Raw genomic sequence first — 19,390 nt, 5'->3', positions numbered from 1 at the left:
TGTCCCTTATTCCCTTTCTGACTTGGCACAGCGATCATATCGTTGGCAGCACCTGTAATACACACCGAACATTCCTTAACACATAATTCAGCAGGGCTTTAGTCATAGGGGATCCTAATTCCAACACCTATTTTGGTAGAGAAGATACCTCTTAATTTTAGTAGAGATGATACCTTTTCCCTCATTATTAAATGTGTGGGCATATTATATGCAAGACATTGATATAATGCTTCATATCAATGAATATTCATAGAATATAATTTGGTTACTGTCTTTGTAAAATATAATATAAAAGGAGACAAATCGACTATGCCATTAGTCATGATTACTCATTATTCATTCTTTCTGAAGTAAACCATACCTTGAGGCAGAAGAACATCAATCAGCCATTCACTGTGGTCCCTGTGAAGAAAAAACAAAATTTATTTTTGAGCTCCTTAGCAATGTTACCCTTCCACAGAAATGTTTATAAGCTGCACGCTATTGCTAAAAGGCTTTTAATAGAAAGGAAGTGTAATTAAGGGCACTATCATAATAAACTTTTAAAATGTCTAATGCACTCCAGCTAAATTATAAATTATAGGCATTTCATCATATTCAGTTATCTTTAAATGATACTTCCCAGATGCTAATTAAGCCAACAAAAATACAGCATGATCTGTACAAAGCTAAGGGTGATTCTTGAAACTAACAAGCAAAGAGAACCCATATGAATCATATGTCATATTTGAAAACCACAGTTTTCTTTTTCACTGTGGCCTTTTTAACAGGGTCACTTGAAAACTGGAGCTGCTTTATTAAGTGGAATTGCTTTACCTTGTCACATAGAGAGAAACATTGCAACTGCTCAAAGCTGAAATCTTTCAAATGAAAGTTTGCTATATAGTAAATATCCGACAAAGTAACCTTTAAAAAACTGAGGTTAATGGGAAATGTGGGTAACATAAGCAATTTAAGTCCAACTGATTGTTCTTATCTTCTCACTGTTGCCCTATTTTCTTTTCTTCGAGGACCCTGATACCTACCCCGCAATCCTTTGGCTGCATTCTTCACAGAGATACAATGGGGGTGGTTTATCACCCAAAGCTACTGACAGGGAAGGGTCTATACACATCTGAAATACATGAAAAGACAGAATGAACTCTCCTATCCTGTTTTTCGCACACCTGCTATCATAAGCACAAACTTTCAATAATGACAGATTTTTCTAAAGCAAAGTAGAATAAGTATTTTTAGTAAAAACCTATTTAATCTATAACTGGTTTTCCTACACTGGTCATTGAGTCCACAATGGAGATTTAAATGTGGCTATTGTGGTTTTTCATTTCTCCTGTTATTTGCAATTCAAGTCACAAATAGTGTCAAGAAGCCTACCCCAATTCCTCAAAGATAAAAAATCATCGGGTTCAATGACTGCGCCAATTGCCTCTATATTACTCATACAGTAATTCTTTCTCTAAAGTGGTAAACACAGTAATCACTCTTTAGGAAAAGAAAAACATATTAAGATTAAAGATCACTAACTGTTACCAAAATGCTGGCAGTGTAGACTTTTGCCACTTAAGACACACGTCATTCGGACAATTTAGCCTTAAATCTCACATTGGGTGATTCACTTTTCCTACTCTGGAATCTAAGTTCTATATTAATCATCCAACTTTTCATTTTCAGGTGTTTTTTTCTTCCACACATGACCTATCATTTGTTCAACTCTGCTGTGTCCTATTCAATTTCAGATTATTTATGGCTGAGTTTTCATTACCCTAAGCACAGAGATGAAAAGTATTCATTTTATAGTTTATCATCAGGCAATGTCAAATACTTGGATGTTTTAAATCAAGTGAACATAACATTCAGATGACTAGCTGAATTTTGTACTTTGCATCAGTTTAAGTTTCTATGACCAAAGTCATTTTGAATTCTGTTTGAGCCCTTTAAGAAACAATCTATCTATATTAAGGCAATTATGTAGTTCATATACCTAATATAAATTCTTCTGGAACGTCACTCTGCATTTTCTTTAGTTGTTTTTATTGATTTGAAGGAGGAAAATGAACCAAACTTATAGCCCAAACAGCCTGTCATTTAAAGTTAAAATCTTGAGAAGTTTCAATGATCGGGGAAACAAGAGTTAGAATTCCTAAATTTGAAACAATTATACTATCAAAATCTGTAAATTATATATTTCCTGATGCTAAAGGCTCTGTGTGAAAATGTTCCTTAGGTAAGTTTCACGGATGCAATGAATAACTACTTTTTGGTATGTTAAATCAGGGATTGGCAAACTTGCTGTAAAAGGTCAGAGAGTGAATATTTCCAGCTTTGTGGGCCGTACATTCTCTGCCTCAATTACTCAGCCCTGCTGTTGTAACATGAAAGCAGCCTTAGAAAATATGTAAGCAAATGAGCACAGCTGTGTTCCAATAAAACTTTATTTACAACACAGGAAGCAGGCCAGATTTGGCTGTGAACCATAGTTTGCTGACTCCTATTTTAGATGGTTATCTGGGCTTTAAAGTGTTTCATAAAGTAATTTTCAAATAGAAACCAGTAAAACTGGAAGTAGAGTGAGATACTGAATTATAAATTCCAATATATTTTTATATTGAATCCTATCACAACTCGTGGCTCTTACCTAAAAAGTACTTTTTTGCAACCTATCAGAACGAAAAGAAACAATATTTCTCTATTTGGAAAATCATTACTGCCTAATGGAATAGCTCATTATTACGGAGATATTGTGCGGATAAATCCATTTGCCTTGAGTCTTTTCCATGCACCAATGTAGACCTCTTCTTCACCCTTACTTTCATTTCTAATGGGTCATTTATATCTCTGGTGGAAAGAATATCTTCTCATTCCACTCAAAAGGGAAAACTCCTAACATGTGAAAACTATAAAACTATAAAATCGAATTAATGATTAGCTAGCTCACTTCTGATGTGTTAAATAAATTAATTAACATGACCAAACAGATTTGTGATTAGTTATGTCAATACTGTTCTACTCTGAACAGGTCTGTTTATACCCATACTAATACGTTCATATCTGAATATTGCATTAAAAATAGTTATTTCCTGCTTATAAGTATAATATAGGCCTAATGCAGAAGTTTGGAAAAATGTAGAAAAGAAGAAAATGTAAGGAACTCATTAACCCTCCATCTCAATGCAATCACTGGTAACATTCTGATAAGCGTTACTGGTTGTTTTTCACTACAAATATAAATTTAAACATAGATATATGTAATTTTAAAACTAAATTGCCACGCTAACAAGAATGTTACCTTTCGGAAAGTATAGAGCAAAACAGGCAATTATGTAGTTAATATACCTAATATCGCTATTTATGAATAAAGGCTACTTGTAGGTAACTTGTTAACTGACTGACAATAAAAGTCAGTGTTTGTCAACTAAAATTAACAAGATTATACTGAAAGACGGGCTACCATAAAATGGGTGGCAATTTTGTAAATATCCTACTGCAAATACACATATAAAATCAGTTGGAAATCCTGCAGTTCTCAGAAGTCCACTATCACTGTTGGGGGAATTAGTGGTAGGAAGGAAGCTCTTTAGGAAAATTGGGGTTCAGAAAGTAAAAATTTGGGGGTGATAAAAATGTTTTAAACTAAGTGATGGTCGCACAACATTGTGAACATACTGAAGGACATTGAATTGTTCACCTTAAAAGGGTTAATTTTATGTTATGTGAATTTTGCCTCGATAAAAAAATAACGTGAAGGTGGGATGGTTTGGCCTGTCCTAGAAGCCTGGCTGTAGGGAACAGCCTGTGGGAAAAGTGAGGCCAGGCCAGATGTGTCTTTCCCTGCAACCCATGTAGACCCCATGTGGACTGAGCTGTGTGCCTAGGAGAGGGAGAACATCTAACTTGTGACGATTTCTGTGAGTAGAAGGCCCAAAATCATTACTAATCAGGAAGTCAGAGGGCTCCTGAGACTGCCGTTTGATGTAAAAGCAAGAAAACAAAAAACAAAAAACTGGAAAAATCAAACAGAAGGTACTTCCTTCCTGTTGACTTCTGGGCAAACCAAAAGAGGGCGCTGTAACTGAGGCAGGAAGAAGAAAAGCTGGATATAGAAACTAAGGAACCATGAAAGCCTCACCACGGTGAAGAATTACGCTGAACTCCATGAATAATGAGAAAACTAATGTGTTTTGCTCCAAAGGTCCTCACGCCAAAGAAAAGTACCTTGGAACCCCAAATGTCTATGGAAGTTCAGAGGAAGGGTACAACAGCAGAATGGGAGAGGCCTGTGCTCCCACTGGTGGGTTACCCTTACCTGCTCCTTCTCAACATAAATTCATTCACTTTGCCTTCATTAAAAGCAGAGACCAAGAAAAATAAAAAAGGTTGCCCTTTGTTAGTAAGATATATCTAGATGACGATGTTATTTATCATTGACATTTCTCGGCCACTTGGTATATGATACACAGTTTTGGTTTCATTTATACTTATATTTTGTATATCTCATTTTACCTCTTCTATTCTATTTCTATATAATGATAGTATTATTTTTCTATTATTTGATAATCTTTACAGTCTACCTATCTATAGAAAAAGGGAGGCAAACTCCCATGACACTAGGTTCTAAAAAGTAACTAAATTCTAATCACTTAACCTAACTCCCGCTCTTCATAATATAAAAATTAACTCTTGAAAATCCAGGTACAGGTCTCTCCAGCCAAGTATTGTATCCAACTCTGTAAGTAATCTTTTTTTAAATGTGTGATTATTTTTCTTAACATTCAACTTCAAAGATTCAGGGTTGCAAAAAACCAATTTGATATGGTAGAAAAAGAATAAGGCTGGGAGTCAAGGTACCTGGTTTGAGCCGTGTGGCCTTAGGAAAGTGACTTGATCTCTCTAAACAACTGTTCCCTCACCTCTAATGTAGCTTTCTGTGAGTTTGTTGTCCAACTACCTCTCAGTCATTTCAACTAAGTCATATCTGTCATCTGAACTAAGACTTAACAATTTTATCTATTTTTGTCCTATGACTCTTGAATTCAAATAGTAATACACTACACACTCACAGTTTATAGCATACACATGAAAGCTGGGGCAAAGTATATTTCCCTGAGTTTATTAGCTCAGATAGAAGCCAGTTATGGACTACATTAAGTGATTCACCAGGATTATTCTGATAATTAGTTCAGTGCTACAAATCACTTAGCTTTGAATTCATGCCAAACCTGCAAACACCACTGTGTATTGCTCTGCTTTACAGAGAAGGATGTAATCTACTCCATTTCATTCAAATTTGCTCCTGCTAATTTGACCACTGATAATACAAATACAAAATGGCACCAGGTCTAATAGAACAGTACCTTTACAGCTGGTTTGTTGATTGCGTTGTGGCATTCAATGTGCTGGCAGTGGATGGGATTCCAAGCTGTAAGGCAAAGCATAGCTGATGAATACTTCTCATTGAAATTATATGTGCCCTAGTAAAAACACAACAGATACATCATTAGTTTTCTTTTTCCTACATAGAGCTATCATCAGAAGGCTTCCTAAAATAATCCTTATTTAAAATCTATAAAAAATGTAAAACTTGAGCAAAGATACACAACTCCATCAGCCATTTTCCCACAGGAAGAGACAAGCTTGTATAAGGTGGCATAAACAATACCATAGTATTACCTCCTAATGACATACCATTAGTAAGTTCTCAAAGGTTTTTACATCTATGGTTTGACTGGATCCTCCCAACAATTCTGTGGGATAGGTACAGTAGATTATTAGCCTCATTCCATGTATGAGTAGGTTAAAGTTTAAAAAGATTAAGTAGCTTGCTATGATCACAGAGTTAGGAAATGACAAGCTGGGACTAGAACCTGTATCTCCTGGGTCTTGACACTCTATTCTTTTCACTATAATATGCTAAACATCCTAGCTTTTGGCACCAGAAAGTATTTCAAATTGATAACAACTAAAATGAATGGAAGGCAACCTCTACCATTCGATTTCCCTCCCCATCCCCATCAAATGTGGAGACTAGAAAGATGCATTTCTTGCCTACATGAAATGCACTCTCTCTCACACACATGACCCACAAATTAAACATCTGATAGTTTGCTAATACCCAGTTCCTTAACAGTATACACACACAGAATGAGGACAAAAACCAAATGATCTGGGATAGATCAGAATGAGAATTACAACAGGTAATTATCATCCAGGTGATTCTGTAGCCCAAAGCACTTAGTTAACAATATTCCATCATAAAAAAAAAAAAAAAAAGTAATAGGATTATATGTTTGAAAGTGGAAATTCTTTTAAATTGCCAAATTATAATCTTATAGGACCATGACCGGTCTAATACAGAAGAATCTACAGATGAGAAGATATTCTTACTTAGTTACACATTAAATTATAATTCAAAATCATTTATTATTAATGATCCAGGCCTAATTTATGATCCAAATATTTTATAAAATTTTATATCTAGAAGTATTCTAACTTCAAATATTCTACCCTATTGTTATACTAGGCATAGAATTTGTGTCTGATTTGGAATTCAGGAAAATATAGTCAACAGAGCCATCGACCTTAAAAAATATATAGTGCATCTATTTATTTAAAAAGAAGACAAGAATACAGGCCAGAAACCACTACTCTAATAACACAATATCACATTGATTATATTTTTAGAGAGAAAGAGGAAATGAATCAAGAATGGAAGATGAAATTATTTGAATATAGGCATTCCACAACTATAAGATTCGCTTCCCTACATGTGGAAAAGTCAAGATGATTATAAAGAGAGTGATTTCAAGTTTTCTTGTGTAATTAAAGAAACCCAGAGAAAAAGACTGCCTTCAACCAGTACAGAAGTTACAATTCCAAATTGTAACTCCTTCCAATTCCAATTCCAAATTCATGTCGGATATCAGTAATTCATAAGAGCATTCCCTCCTGCTGAGTCTAGAACTGGCCTGAGAATTCTTCTCATCATTGAGTTCCAGGAAGTCACCACTAATCAAAACGGAGTTGGCATATCAGCCAGCAATTTGAGAAATCTCCTCTAGTTCGCCAACAGGAGGAACATGTTGCACTAATAGAAACAGTTTGTTAAGCTGAGCCCCACCCCACCTCACCCCCAGCATCTGTGGCTGTGCTAATGGAGCTGTAGGCTGGGTTGAGGCCTGAGTGATTGTCCCCACTGTGCAGGCTAGGGCCCCTGGGAAGGTGGACATGAAACCAGCACTGGCCAGGGCCAGGAGAGACAGTAGCTTCTAGTCTGCCTAGGGCAGCAAATGCCCAAGATGTAGCCATGTGCACTCATATAGTGGGATTTGCTGAAATGCATGGGGACAAGGTCAGCTATGTGGAAGTGCTGCTCCAGACAGCCATGATGCATTTTGCCACCTGCCCTGTCCCTGGCAGCCCTTGGCAGGGTCTGCTTCGAGCAATAACACTGTCTACAGAGCAGCTTCCCCATGTGCCACAGCCAGGGCCTCCCCAATCACAGCATTTAGACACTTATCCTGGGCATTGCAGAGTTAAGGTTTTCCTCAATTTTTAGTGAACAGCAATTGGATGATATTATCTGTGCTGAAAGGAATTTTAAAATGGGAAGTCTAAGAAAAATGTTCTCATACAGAAGACAGTTCTAAGAAGTTTCTTTCTTCCTATATATGTATTTTGTGGTGCTCGCCTTTACCACATTTCATCCAGAAAGATGATGCAGCTTTAACATGAATGCTATATTTTATTTTCAAGGAATTATTATCTATGTTCCCTTTGTAAAGGAAAGATAATATTGTAAATCTTTTTATTAAATAATGTAAAGATGTAAAAAAAAAGTTGGCTATAAGATAAAATCTGTCAACCAACTCTGAATCCGTGTATTATGATAAATATCAAGGAGATTTTCTTGATAGATTTTCTTTCTATCTATGATCTTATAGATAGAAATAATATTCTAAATTAATAACAAGTGCTATGACACAGGCAAAAACAAATCAGAACATGCAAGAGCCATAGCATTTGATCAGGACTCTATAGACTCTTGCTCTGCCAGAATTTAATGTTTCATATGTGGATGGTAGGGATATCCAGAAGGTCCTACTCCTCTAATTTTTTATTCCATTTTTACAGTGTGTCATGGAGTTAAGAACAGGTAGCAGAATTCCTCATGTAAGTTCACAAAGTCACACTAGATTTAAGCTTACTAGAAAAGTGATACTTAGCTTTTGTTGTGTGTCAAAAATCACCTGTCGAGGTTTCAAAAATACGATGTCTAGAACCCATGTGAGATCTCTTGAATCGAAATCTCTGAGGACAGAACACAGGTATTTGTGCTTGGGAAAAACACTGTAATTGATCCTAATATAAGGACAATCTATGTATCTTACCATATGACAAATATAGTCATGATAGATCTCCCTTCATCTATAAAAACAAAAATATAGCATAAAAATATGGCAGACAAGAATTCTGCTTCAAACTATGACAGAGTAACTAGAAGTAAACTTGCCCTTCCACTATAAACAACTATAAAAATGAAAAATATATATGAAACAACTCTTTTCAGGAATTAGACTACAAGTAGTGCAGGACAATGATCTTTGCAAGAAGAGAAAAAATAAAGTGACTCCTACAGTCACCATGGCTTTTTCCCTGGAAGCAATTTCCATATCTTGGCTCTAGAAGGAGAAATATAAGCACAGTAGGATGGTTTCATTGAGCTGAGGGGACAAAACTAGAGTTTAGAGAGACAAGGTAGCTTAAATTTGCTGGGTAGAGTACCAGAGAAGAGGAAGCTATGCAAAGAAAGAGCTCCAGAAATCTGAGCTTTCTTTTGGGGTGTTTGGCTTTATACTAAGTTGAACATGTGTAAGGCAAAACTTCAGTAGGCTGCATAGAGAACAACTATGGGGGAACTGTAAGCTAAATAATTCCTATATCTCATACAGGGCTGGGAGATATTTAAGTTCTAACCAACCAGAGAAGAGAACTCAGTGAAAACCTGGGACATTCAGTATAGGCTCTAGAAAAGTCATACCTTAGTAGAAGGGTTAAACTAACCATTAGTGAAAAGGCTACCCCAGGCTCACTCTAACAAAGCATAAGAACAAGCCTTAGAGGGTCAAGTTGATCAACTAGTAACTTGACAGCCAAAACAAACCTCAACACACTGTAGTAGAAGACAACAAAATCCAGACAATCAATAATGTAATTTCATGAAGTCCTGCATCCAGTCAAAAATTATCTGATATTTGAAAAGAGATGAAAATGTTACCCATAATTGGGGGATGGGGGACACCGGCCATTGAAAACAAACCCAGAAATCACAGAAATGATGTAGTTTTAGCAAACAAAGACTTTGAAACAGCTATTATAAATATATCAAAAAGAAAACACAAACACAATGAGAAAAGAGCTTAAAGATATAATGAAAGAACAAAGTGGAATTTCTAAAACTTAAAAATATAATATCAGAAATGAAAAATTCACTGAACAGGCTTAATGGAAGATTAGGCAATGCAGAAGAAAAGATAAGTGAATTGGGAGACATAACAACAGAAACTCTTAAAATTGAAATACTGAAAGAAAAATAAACAGAGCTTCAGTGAGCTGTGTAAAAATATCAGGCAGAATAAAGTACATGGCCAAAGAAATAATGGCCGAAACTTTTCAAGTGTGATGAAAATTATGAATCCACAGATCCAAGAAGCTCAATGAATCACAGGCAAAATAAAAGCAAAGAAAGTCACACCAAAACTCATTAAAACCAAATTCATAAATACCAATGATAAAGAGAAAATCTTAAAAGCAGCCAGGAAAAAAAAGACACATTACTTACAGGGGAACAAAGATAAGAATGATCGCTGATTTCTCGTCAGAAACAATGCAAGCCAGAAGACAATGGAACGACATCTTTAATCGGCTGAAAGAAAAAAACTGTCAACCTAGAATTCTATACCCAGTGAAAATATCCTTCAAAAAAAATAAAGACTACTTGAAGACAAAACACAAGGTAAGAGAATTCATTGCCAGCTGCGCTCCACTACAAGAAATGTTAAAGGAAGATCTTCAGGCTGAAGGAAAATGATACCAGAAGAAAGCTAGGACCTATGCAAAGGCATAAAGAATTCTGAACATGGTAAAAATAATGAATAACTATAAAAGACTTTCTATCCATATTAACATGTTGCTAAAAGATAATTTACTGTTTAAAACGAAAATAACAGCTATGTGTTGTGAGACTAATAACATATAGAGTGAGAATTAAAATATCTGATAACAAGCACTAGGATGGGAGGATGGGAGGGGGAAATGAAGTGCACAGGTTCTTACATTACATGTAAACTAGTATAATATTATTTTAAAATAGATTGTGAAGTTAAAGGTACATATTGTAAACCTCAAAGAGATTCTTTTTGAAAAGAAGTATACCTAACAGTTCAGCTCAGAAATAAAATAAAATACTAAAAATAATTATCCCAAAAGAAGGCAAGATATTAAAAAGAAAAGGAACAATGAATAGATGGGACAAATAGAAAACAAATGTAAGATGACAGGCTTAAGCTCACCTATATCTGTAATTACTTTAAATGTAAATCGTCTAAACAATAATTATATTACATGGAAATGGTTTAAAAGGTAGAGCTTGTCTAATAGGATTTAAGTTTTTCAAAAAGCATGACCCAAATATACACTTTCTATGAGAAACACACTTGAAATATAAAGATAAATATGTTAAAAGGAAACAAAAAAAATTGCACTATTATACATAATTAGCATAGCATTAGCAAATGCTAATCATAAGAAAGTTGGAGTGTCTATATAAATATCAGACAAGCAGAATCCAGGACAAAGAATATTACCAGTAATAAAGAGGAATATTTCACAACGATGAATGATTCAATCCATCAAGATGACATAACAATCATAAATTTATGTGCATCTAATGATAGAGTTTTAAATTATATAAAGCAAAACTGACAGAATTGAAATGAGAAATATGTCCATAATTAATGTAGTAAATTTCAACAATCCTCTATCAGTAATTCATAAAAGAAGCAGACATAAATTCGGTAAAAATAGAAGACTTGAACAACATTCTCAACAGCTTGACCTAATTGATAATAATAAAATTCTCCACTCAACCACTGTAGAACAGACATTATTTTCAGGGGCACGTGCAATGTTTACTAACATAAACAATATGCTGGCCCATAAAATAAGCCACAAAAATTTAGATAGAGCAATACCAGAGTGTATGTTTCCTGAGTACAACAAAATTAGACTAGAAACAATAAAAACTTATCTGGAAAATCACAAAATATTAGTATACTTGAAAAAACACACTTCTAAACAATCCATAAACCAAAGATGAAATCACAAGAAATATTAAAAAGTATTCTGTACTGAAATACAATAAAATCACAGCATATCAAATTTTTGGGATGCAACTAAAGCAATGCTTAAAGGGAAATTTATAGCTTTAAATTTCTATATTAGAAAATACAAAAGGTCCAAAATAAATAATTTATGCTTCTACCTTAATAAGACAGAAAAAAAAATTAAACTCAATGTTTTCAGAAGGAATAAAATAATAAAGATAAAAGCAGAAATCAATGAAATTGAAAACAGAAAACCAATAGGGAAAAATCATACAACCAAACATTAGTTCTTTGGAAAGTTCAATAAAATCAATAAGCCCCCTATCTAGCCCAATGAATAATAAATAAATTACCAACATCAGGAAGGAAAGATAGGACATCACTACAGATCCTACAGAGAAGCCAACAAATTTGACATATGAGATGAAAATGCCCACATTCCTCAAAAGTCACAGATAACAAAATTATAAAATCTGACTCAATAAATTACAAAATCTGACTCACTAAAAAGAAAATTTAAATGCTCCATAACTATTAAATTGAATTCATAATGTAAAATATGTTTCCCACAAAGAAAACCCCAAGTGCAGATGAATTTACCAGTGAATTCTATTACCTATTTAAGGAATAAATAACACAAATCCTACATAAATTCTTTCAGAGAATAGAAGAAGCGGAAACACTTCCCAACTCATTTTATGAGGTAAGCATTATTCTGTAAACAAAACCAGACGAAGACATTACAATAAATGAAAACTAGATCAATATCCTTCATAAATGTAGGAGCAAGAACACTAAACAAAAAATTAGCAAATTGAATCTGGCAATTGTCACACAGCTGACAATGTGGACTTTATCCCAGGAATGCAAGGTTGGTTTAATATTGCAAAGCAAATCAATGTAAATTACCATATTAACAGAATAAAGGAAGAAAGTCATATGATCGTCTAGAAATGCATTTACCAAAATAGAAGAAAATGCATTTGGCCAAAATTGACATTCATTCATAATAAAAACTCTCAGCATACTAAAAATAAACAAAGACTTTCTCAATCTGATAAATAAAATAAAACAAAATAAAATAAAAGCATCTGTGAAAAACCTACAACTAACATCATCTTTAATGGTGAAATCCTTAATACTTTCTCCCCACAAGCTAGGGGGAAAAAAAAACAAAGATATCCACTGTCCTAGACTGGAGATATGGGCAAGTGCAATGTGAAAAAGAAAGAGAGAAAGAAAGAGGGAAGGAGGGGAAGGAAGGAGGGAAGAGAGGAAGGAAGGAAAAAAGGAAGGGAGGGAGGAAGGAAGGAAAGGAGAGACATAGGCAGGCAGGCATAAAAATTTTTTAAAAGAAGGAAATTTTTAAATTATCTTTATTTGTAAGAGAACATAATCATGTATACAGAAATCTAAAGAAACTTACAAATAAGCTACAAAAACTAACAAGTGAATTGAGCAAAACTGCAGGACATAAAGTCAATATACAAAAAACAGTTATATTTCTATATAATGTCAATAAAGAAGCTGAATATAACATGTTTAAACACTATTTACAATAGCATCCAAAACCAAAAAATACATATGAATACCTTTAACAAAATATCTGCAAGACCTGAAAACTAGCGAACATTGTTGAGAGAAATTAAGAGACCTAAATAAATGGCTAGACATGCCATGTTCATGGGTCAGAAGACTCAATACCAAGCCTTTTCTTTAAGATGTCAATTCTCCCCCAAACTAAACTATATATTCGATGTAATCCCAGTCAAAATCCAAGCACATTGTTTTGTAGAAATTAAAAAGTTGATAGTAAAAGTGATATAAAAACATAAAGGTTCTAAAATGATCAAAACAATTTTTAAAAAGAACAAATCTGCAGGACTTATATTAGATGATTTCAGATTCACTATAAAGCTATAGTAATCAAGATACTATGATACTGGTGAAAGGACAGATAATGAAATAAAATATAGGGTCTAGAAATAGACTCACAGACATGTGATCAGTTGATTTTCAACAAAATAGTCAATGTAATTTGTTGAAAAAAGTAATTTTTTCAACAAATTGAACTGTAGCAATTGGATATCCTTATGGGGAAAAGTCAATCCTTACTTCCCAGTGTATACAAAAATTAATTCTAAATAAATCATATACTTAAAAGTAAAAACTATAAAACATAAGGGAATTTCTTTATAACCTTAAGGGAGATGGAAAAAATGATAAATTGAAATTTATAAAAATTTAAAACTCTTGTCTTTTGAAATACCTAAAGAGGAAAGCACCTGCCTGAGAGAACGTATTCATAATACATATATCTGACCAAATCTTTTATTTTGAGCATATAATACAGAACCAATCCAATTTAAAAATGACAAAAGATTTCATTGAGAACTTCGCACACAGAAAATGATATACAAATGACCAAAAAGCATCTGTAAAGATGCTATAATTTGTCATCAGAGAAATGCAAAGTAAACAACAATATGATACTCCTATATGACCATTAGAATGTCTAACATTAAAAAAAAACTGACAATCTCAAGTGTTGATAATAACGTAGAACAATAAATTATATAATTATATTAACCAATGTTACCCCAATAAATTTAATTAAAAATAATAATATTAATAATGTAGAACAAGTGGAACTCTCATACATTGCAGGAGGAAGTATAAATGGTATAACCACTTTTGAAGAACTGTTTAGACATTTCTTGTAAAAGTAGGTATACACTTACCATACGATCCAGCATTTTCACTGCTAGGTATTTATCAAGAGAAATAAATGTATATCTTCACAAAAATGCTTTTATATGAATGTTTATAGCTTTATCCTTAATAGGTAAAAATGTTCATCAAGAAGTGAATGAATAAACGAATTGTGATACATCCATACAATGGAATACCACTCAACATTAAAAAGAAATGAACTACTGATATACAAACAAGGATAAATCACAAAAACATTATGCTGAGTAAAATAAACAGGCAAAAAATGTTACATACTATATTATTCCATTCATATGAAATCCTAGGACAGGCTAATAACTAATCTATAATGGCAAAAAACAGTTCAGTGGTTGCCTATAATGGATTGACTGAAAAGAGAAATAAGAAATCTTTGTGGGCAATGGAAATATTCTATACATTAGTTACATTAGTGTATACATTTGCCAAAAATTATCAAACTATGCTTAAAATGGGTCATTTATTGCATGAAAATTTTACCTCAATAAAATTGATTTTAAAAAGGAAAAAAATTAAGGACTGCCCAAATATTTACTCCAAAGGAAAGGAAATATACTAAAGCCTGAGAGAAAACATATGTCTGAAAATTATCTAGTCTATGGATCAAAAGATTTTAGGAAAATGTGTGGTATCTGCAACATGATGCAAGAACACATGGCCTCTATAAAAACAGGAGTAGAAAGTCATAGAAAATTTAGGGTGAGATGGAAAGCTAACAGAATAAGATAAAAATGGATTTGGATAAGAAATATGTTAAGTGTGAGTAAACTAAAAATAAAATAGTAAAATTAGAAACCTCATTCAGGGCAATAAACAGAGATGACTTGGGGGAAAAGTCAAGTAAGTTATAGAATAAACCAACCTAAGAAGCTAAGAACATAGAGGAAAAGATAAACACATAATTTATATGGAATAATACATAAGAAAATAAAATAAGGAAAATAGTGGTTATAATAGCTACACAGCACAAAATATGAAACTCTAACCTATGAATTATAGATATTCCTGAGGAAAATACCAAATGACTTGAAAAAAGCAATAATTTAAAATTTCATTAATGAGAAATTTCCTGAAAAAGATTGAAAAAGAATTTGAATTTGCAGGCTGAAAACACTCTTCACATTATAGGGGGGAAAAATCAATAAAAAGATACTCATATATATAAGCATTTAAGAAATATTCTTTTTAATAAATAAATAAGTCTCCAAGAATTAAGAACAAAAGGGATTCCTATAACAGACAAAATTACACTGGTCTAAGGTATGTCTTCTATAATTCTACATACCAGAAAAAAATGAAACAATATTTAAATATTTTTCACAATGAAGCAGTTTTCTTTCATGTGTGAAGAAATAAACGGCCTGTATGTATGTATGTATGTATGTATGTATGTATACACACATACATACACACACAAACACATTCCACTGTAAAAATATTATAGAAAAAAAATCTAGGTTCCATTTCCCCATTAATGATAGAAAAATTAATTCAAGTCAATTCTACTACTGAGAACAATTACAAAACTGGATAAAATATTTTTTTAAAAAAACAACACGAAGAAATGGGAGACCTAAAAATCTCCCTCAGCTGTAGGTAGGGTTCGAAAAGGCCACACCCAAAAGTAAAGGGGGACCAGAAATAGACCAACCCTAACAGGAACTGAAGACCGGCCTCAAATCATCTCAATAATGGAACACAGTTCTTTTTTGTTGTTGTTGCTGTTGTTGTTGTTGTTGTTGTTGTTGTTGTTGTTGTTGTTGCATTAAGGTGACTTGGATTGCTAATGTCCATAGCCTCCTGCCAGAAGCAAAAGCAAATTCTCTCTGAAAAAATATAACATATTCTTAAACCTCAAATTAGCTCTATGGTTTTTCTATCTAATGTCTTACACACAATTTAAAAACACACACAAGAAGACAAAAAAACGGCAATAGAATCAGAATCTCCAGAGATCCAGAATATTGAGTTATCAGAAACAAACTTCAAAATGACTATGCTAAATACATTCTATAAAGTAAAAGACAAGTTAAAGAATATCAATGAGTTGGAATTTTTTAAGTACAAAATAAAAATTCTAGAATTTAAAAATATAATTAACAAACTTAAGAGTACAATTGAGAGACTAAAGAATCAGTGAACAGGAAAATAAGTCAGGAAAAAGAGACAGCATGAAGCACAGACAGATGAGCTGAGGGAGAAGAACACAAAAAATACTCATAAGAGACATGGGAGAAAGGTCTAACATAAGTGTACTGGATTTCCAGAAAAAGGGATGAGACAATGAGTCAAAAGAAACAGACATACAGATGATCCAGACTCATTTTGAATTAGGAGTAAAATTTTTAAAGTATTTAAAATATGTTAAAGAATTCAGAAAAAATAGATCACTGAGATACAAATTTCAACAGAAAAATGAAAACTCTAAATATAACGAAAAAAATCTAAAACTAAAAACATATGCATGAAATTAATACCTCATTGAATAGGGTTTTTAAAAATACTAGACACAGCAAAAGAAAGGATTAGTAAACTTGTGGACAGGTTAATATAAATGCAAACTAAAGCATAGAAAACCAATTTTTTTTTTTTTTTAGAAAAAAAGGCATGGAGTACCTGAGACTTCTAGAACAATACCAAATTTTTTTTAGTCTCAGGATGAGAGGAGAAAAAAAAAGGAACAGAATAAATATCTGGAGAGAAGAACACCCAACATTGTTTCTAAAGCTCAGCAAACTTCAAGCAGAATAAATACAAAGACCACCACACTTAAGCAGATTATAATGAAAATACAAAAAATATCAAAAATAAGGAGAAAATTTTAAATGAGGCAGAGAAAATACATATTACATTCAGGGGTACGATGATAAGAATGATGTCTAATTTCCAATCAGAAACAATGGAATTAGATATTTAAAGTGTTAAATGAGAAAAAAAAATTCATCGATTACAGTAAAGTTACAGCAGAAATCAAAATAAAATATTACTAGAACCCAAATATTTGAGAGTTAAATAACATTCTCCTAAATAAAACATAGGCCAAAGAAGATATAGCAATAAATTTTTTAAATATTTTTAAATTAATGATAGTAAAAACAAACGTATCAGAATTTGTTGGATACAGCTAATGCAGAGCTTCAGAAGGAAATTAGTAACTTTAAAAGAATAATTACAAAAATGTTTAATGTTGAAAATCAACAATCTAAGTTTTTATTCTAAGAAACTAGGGAAAAAAAGAAAAAATTAACTCAAAGGAAAAGAAGAAAATAACAAAGGGCAGAAAGCAATGAAATACATAAAGAACATCACTGAATCATTTTCTTCAGTGTTGTTCATGTAAGTATTTGATAAATTTTAATATCTACTCAGAATAAAAGTTCTCAGTCAACTGGAAATTAAACAAAACTTCTTCAAACTGACATAACAGATTATCAGCAAAACCTTACAGTTAATACCATAATTAATGATGAAATATTCCCTAAAGTTAGAAACAAAGCATTTTTACCACTTCTATTCAATATTGTTCTGAAAGTCCTAGGCAGAGGGAAAAAAAGAAAAAAAAAACAGCAATAAATGGCATAAAAATTGGAAAAATCATGGCAAATTTGTCCTTTTTAAGATGACACCATAAATCCAACTAATCAACGAACTACTAGAATAACTGAATTTAGCAAAATCATGAAATAAAAGAAAAATATGCAAAAATCAATTGCATTTCTTTATACTGTCAATAAACAATTGGAAATTATATTTTAAAATAATTTCATTTACAACAGCATAAAAAAACGCCTCAAATACCTAGGAATAAATTTAATTTAAAAAATGCAAAATTCTATAATGAAAACTACAGAATACTGTTGAGAGAAATTTTTAAAGATCTAAATAATGGAGAGATATATCATGTTCATGGATTAGAAAACTCAATATTTTTACAATGTCAGTTCTTTCCAAGTGGAACTATAGGTTTAACACAACCCAGATCAAAATCCTAGCAGGATTGTTTTTTGCAGAAATAAAAGCTGATACAAAAATATATATGGAAATGCAAAAGACCTAAAATAGCCAAGATGATTGAAGAAGAACAAAGTTGGAGACTTGAACTATCTGATTTCAAAACTATAAAGCCAAAGTATTTAAGACAGTTTGTATTGGTATACAGGTCAATAAGACTAAATGGAGTCCAGAAATATACCCAAATATATACATGACCAAGGGACCAATACAATTTAAAGGGAAAACAATAATCTTTTCAACAAAAGGTGCTAGAACAATCCATAAAGAAATAAATGAACCATATCTACCATACACAAAGATTAAATTTAAATGCATCATAGACCTAAATGTGCAAGCTAAGATATGAAGCTTTTGGAAGAAAACAGTGGAAACTATCTTTACAACCTTGGAGAAGGCAAAGATTTCTTAGGACATGAAAGTCACTAACCATAAATGAGAAAATGAAAAATTTTGGTTTATCAAAATTAAAAACTCATGTTCATCAAAAACACTAAAACAGCAATCCAACTGCAAGAAAATATTTGCAATATATAAATCTGACAGATGATTCATGTCTCACTACATAAAAAAACAACTTCATAACAATAATAAAAAAAGAAAAACAACCTAATTTATGATTATGCAAAAGACTTTATCAGGTACTTCATAAAATAAAATATCTAAATGACCAATAAGCATATAAAAAGATCTTCAATGTCAGTCATCGAGGAGGTACAAATTAAAACCACAATGAGATACACACCCACCAGAATGGCTAAAATTCAAAATACTGTCAGTTGCGAGTATTAGCAAGAATTTATAGCAACTGAAACTCTCATACATTGTTGGATGAAATTTAAAATGGCATACACTTTACAAACCTGTTTAGAATTTTCTTACAAACTCTATGACCCAGCTATTCCACTCCAAAGTATCCACCAAGAGAAATGATTACATATGCCCACAAAAACTTGAAACAACCCAAAGGTACGACAATAGCTAAGTTGAAAAACAAACTGGTATGTTCATGCAATAGAATATTTACTTAGCAATTAAAAAAAAAGAACTACTAATATCCTCAAAAACACAGATTAATGTCAATAAAATTGTGTCAAATGAACAAAGTAAGACATGAAAGAATACATATTGTTTGATTGCCATTTATGCAAACCCCTGAATTATATGAATACAATAGTCCCCCTATATATCTGCAGGGCATATGTACCAAGACTCCCAGTGGATGCCTGAAACCTTGGATAGTACCAAAT

The 19,390-nt window shown here is 32.5% G+C and overlaps 1 protein-coding gene across 2 annotated transcripts in view; it reads right to left on the bottom strand.

The window, feature by feature from the left end:
* UNC79 (unc-79 homolog, NALCN channel complex subunit) overlaps nucleotides 1–19,390 on the bottom strand; it is a 172,331-nt gene that overhangs the window by 128,422 nt on the left and 24,519 nt on the right. For both annotated transcript variants that reach the window (XM_025042103.1, XM_025042104.1), the window contains exons 5-7: nucleotides 5,352–5,416; nucleotides 1,026–1,114; nucleotides 362–402 (exon numbers count right to left, since the gene is read on the bottom strand). In XM_025042103.1, the coding sequence (XP_024897871.1) occupies nucleotides 362–402; nucleotides 1,026–1,114; nucleotides 5,352–5,416 (195 nt within the window). The remainder of the gene's footprint in view (nucleotides 1–361; nucleotides 403–1,025; nucleotides 1,115–5,351; nucleotides 5,417–19,390) is intronic.

The sequence above is a fragment of the Pteropus alecto genome, unplaced genomic scaffold (genome assembly GCF_000325575.1).
Source record: "Pteropus alecto unplaced genomic scaffold, ASM32557v1 scaffold8, whole genome shotgun sequence".
In the NCBI taxonomy this organism is placed as follows: domain Eukaryota; kingdom Metazoa; phylum Chordata; class Mammalia; order Chiroptera; family Pteropodidae; genus Pteropus; species Pteropus alecto.
This window is presented reverse-complemented; position numbering and strand designations above follow the sequence as displayed.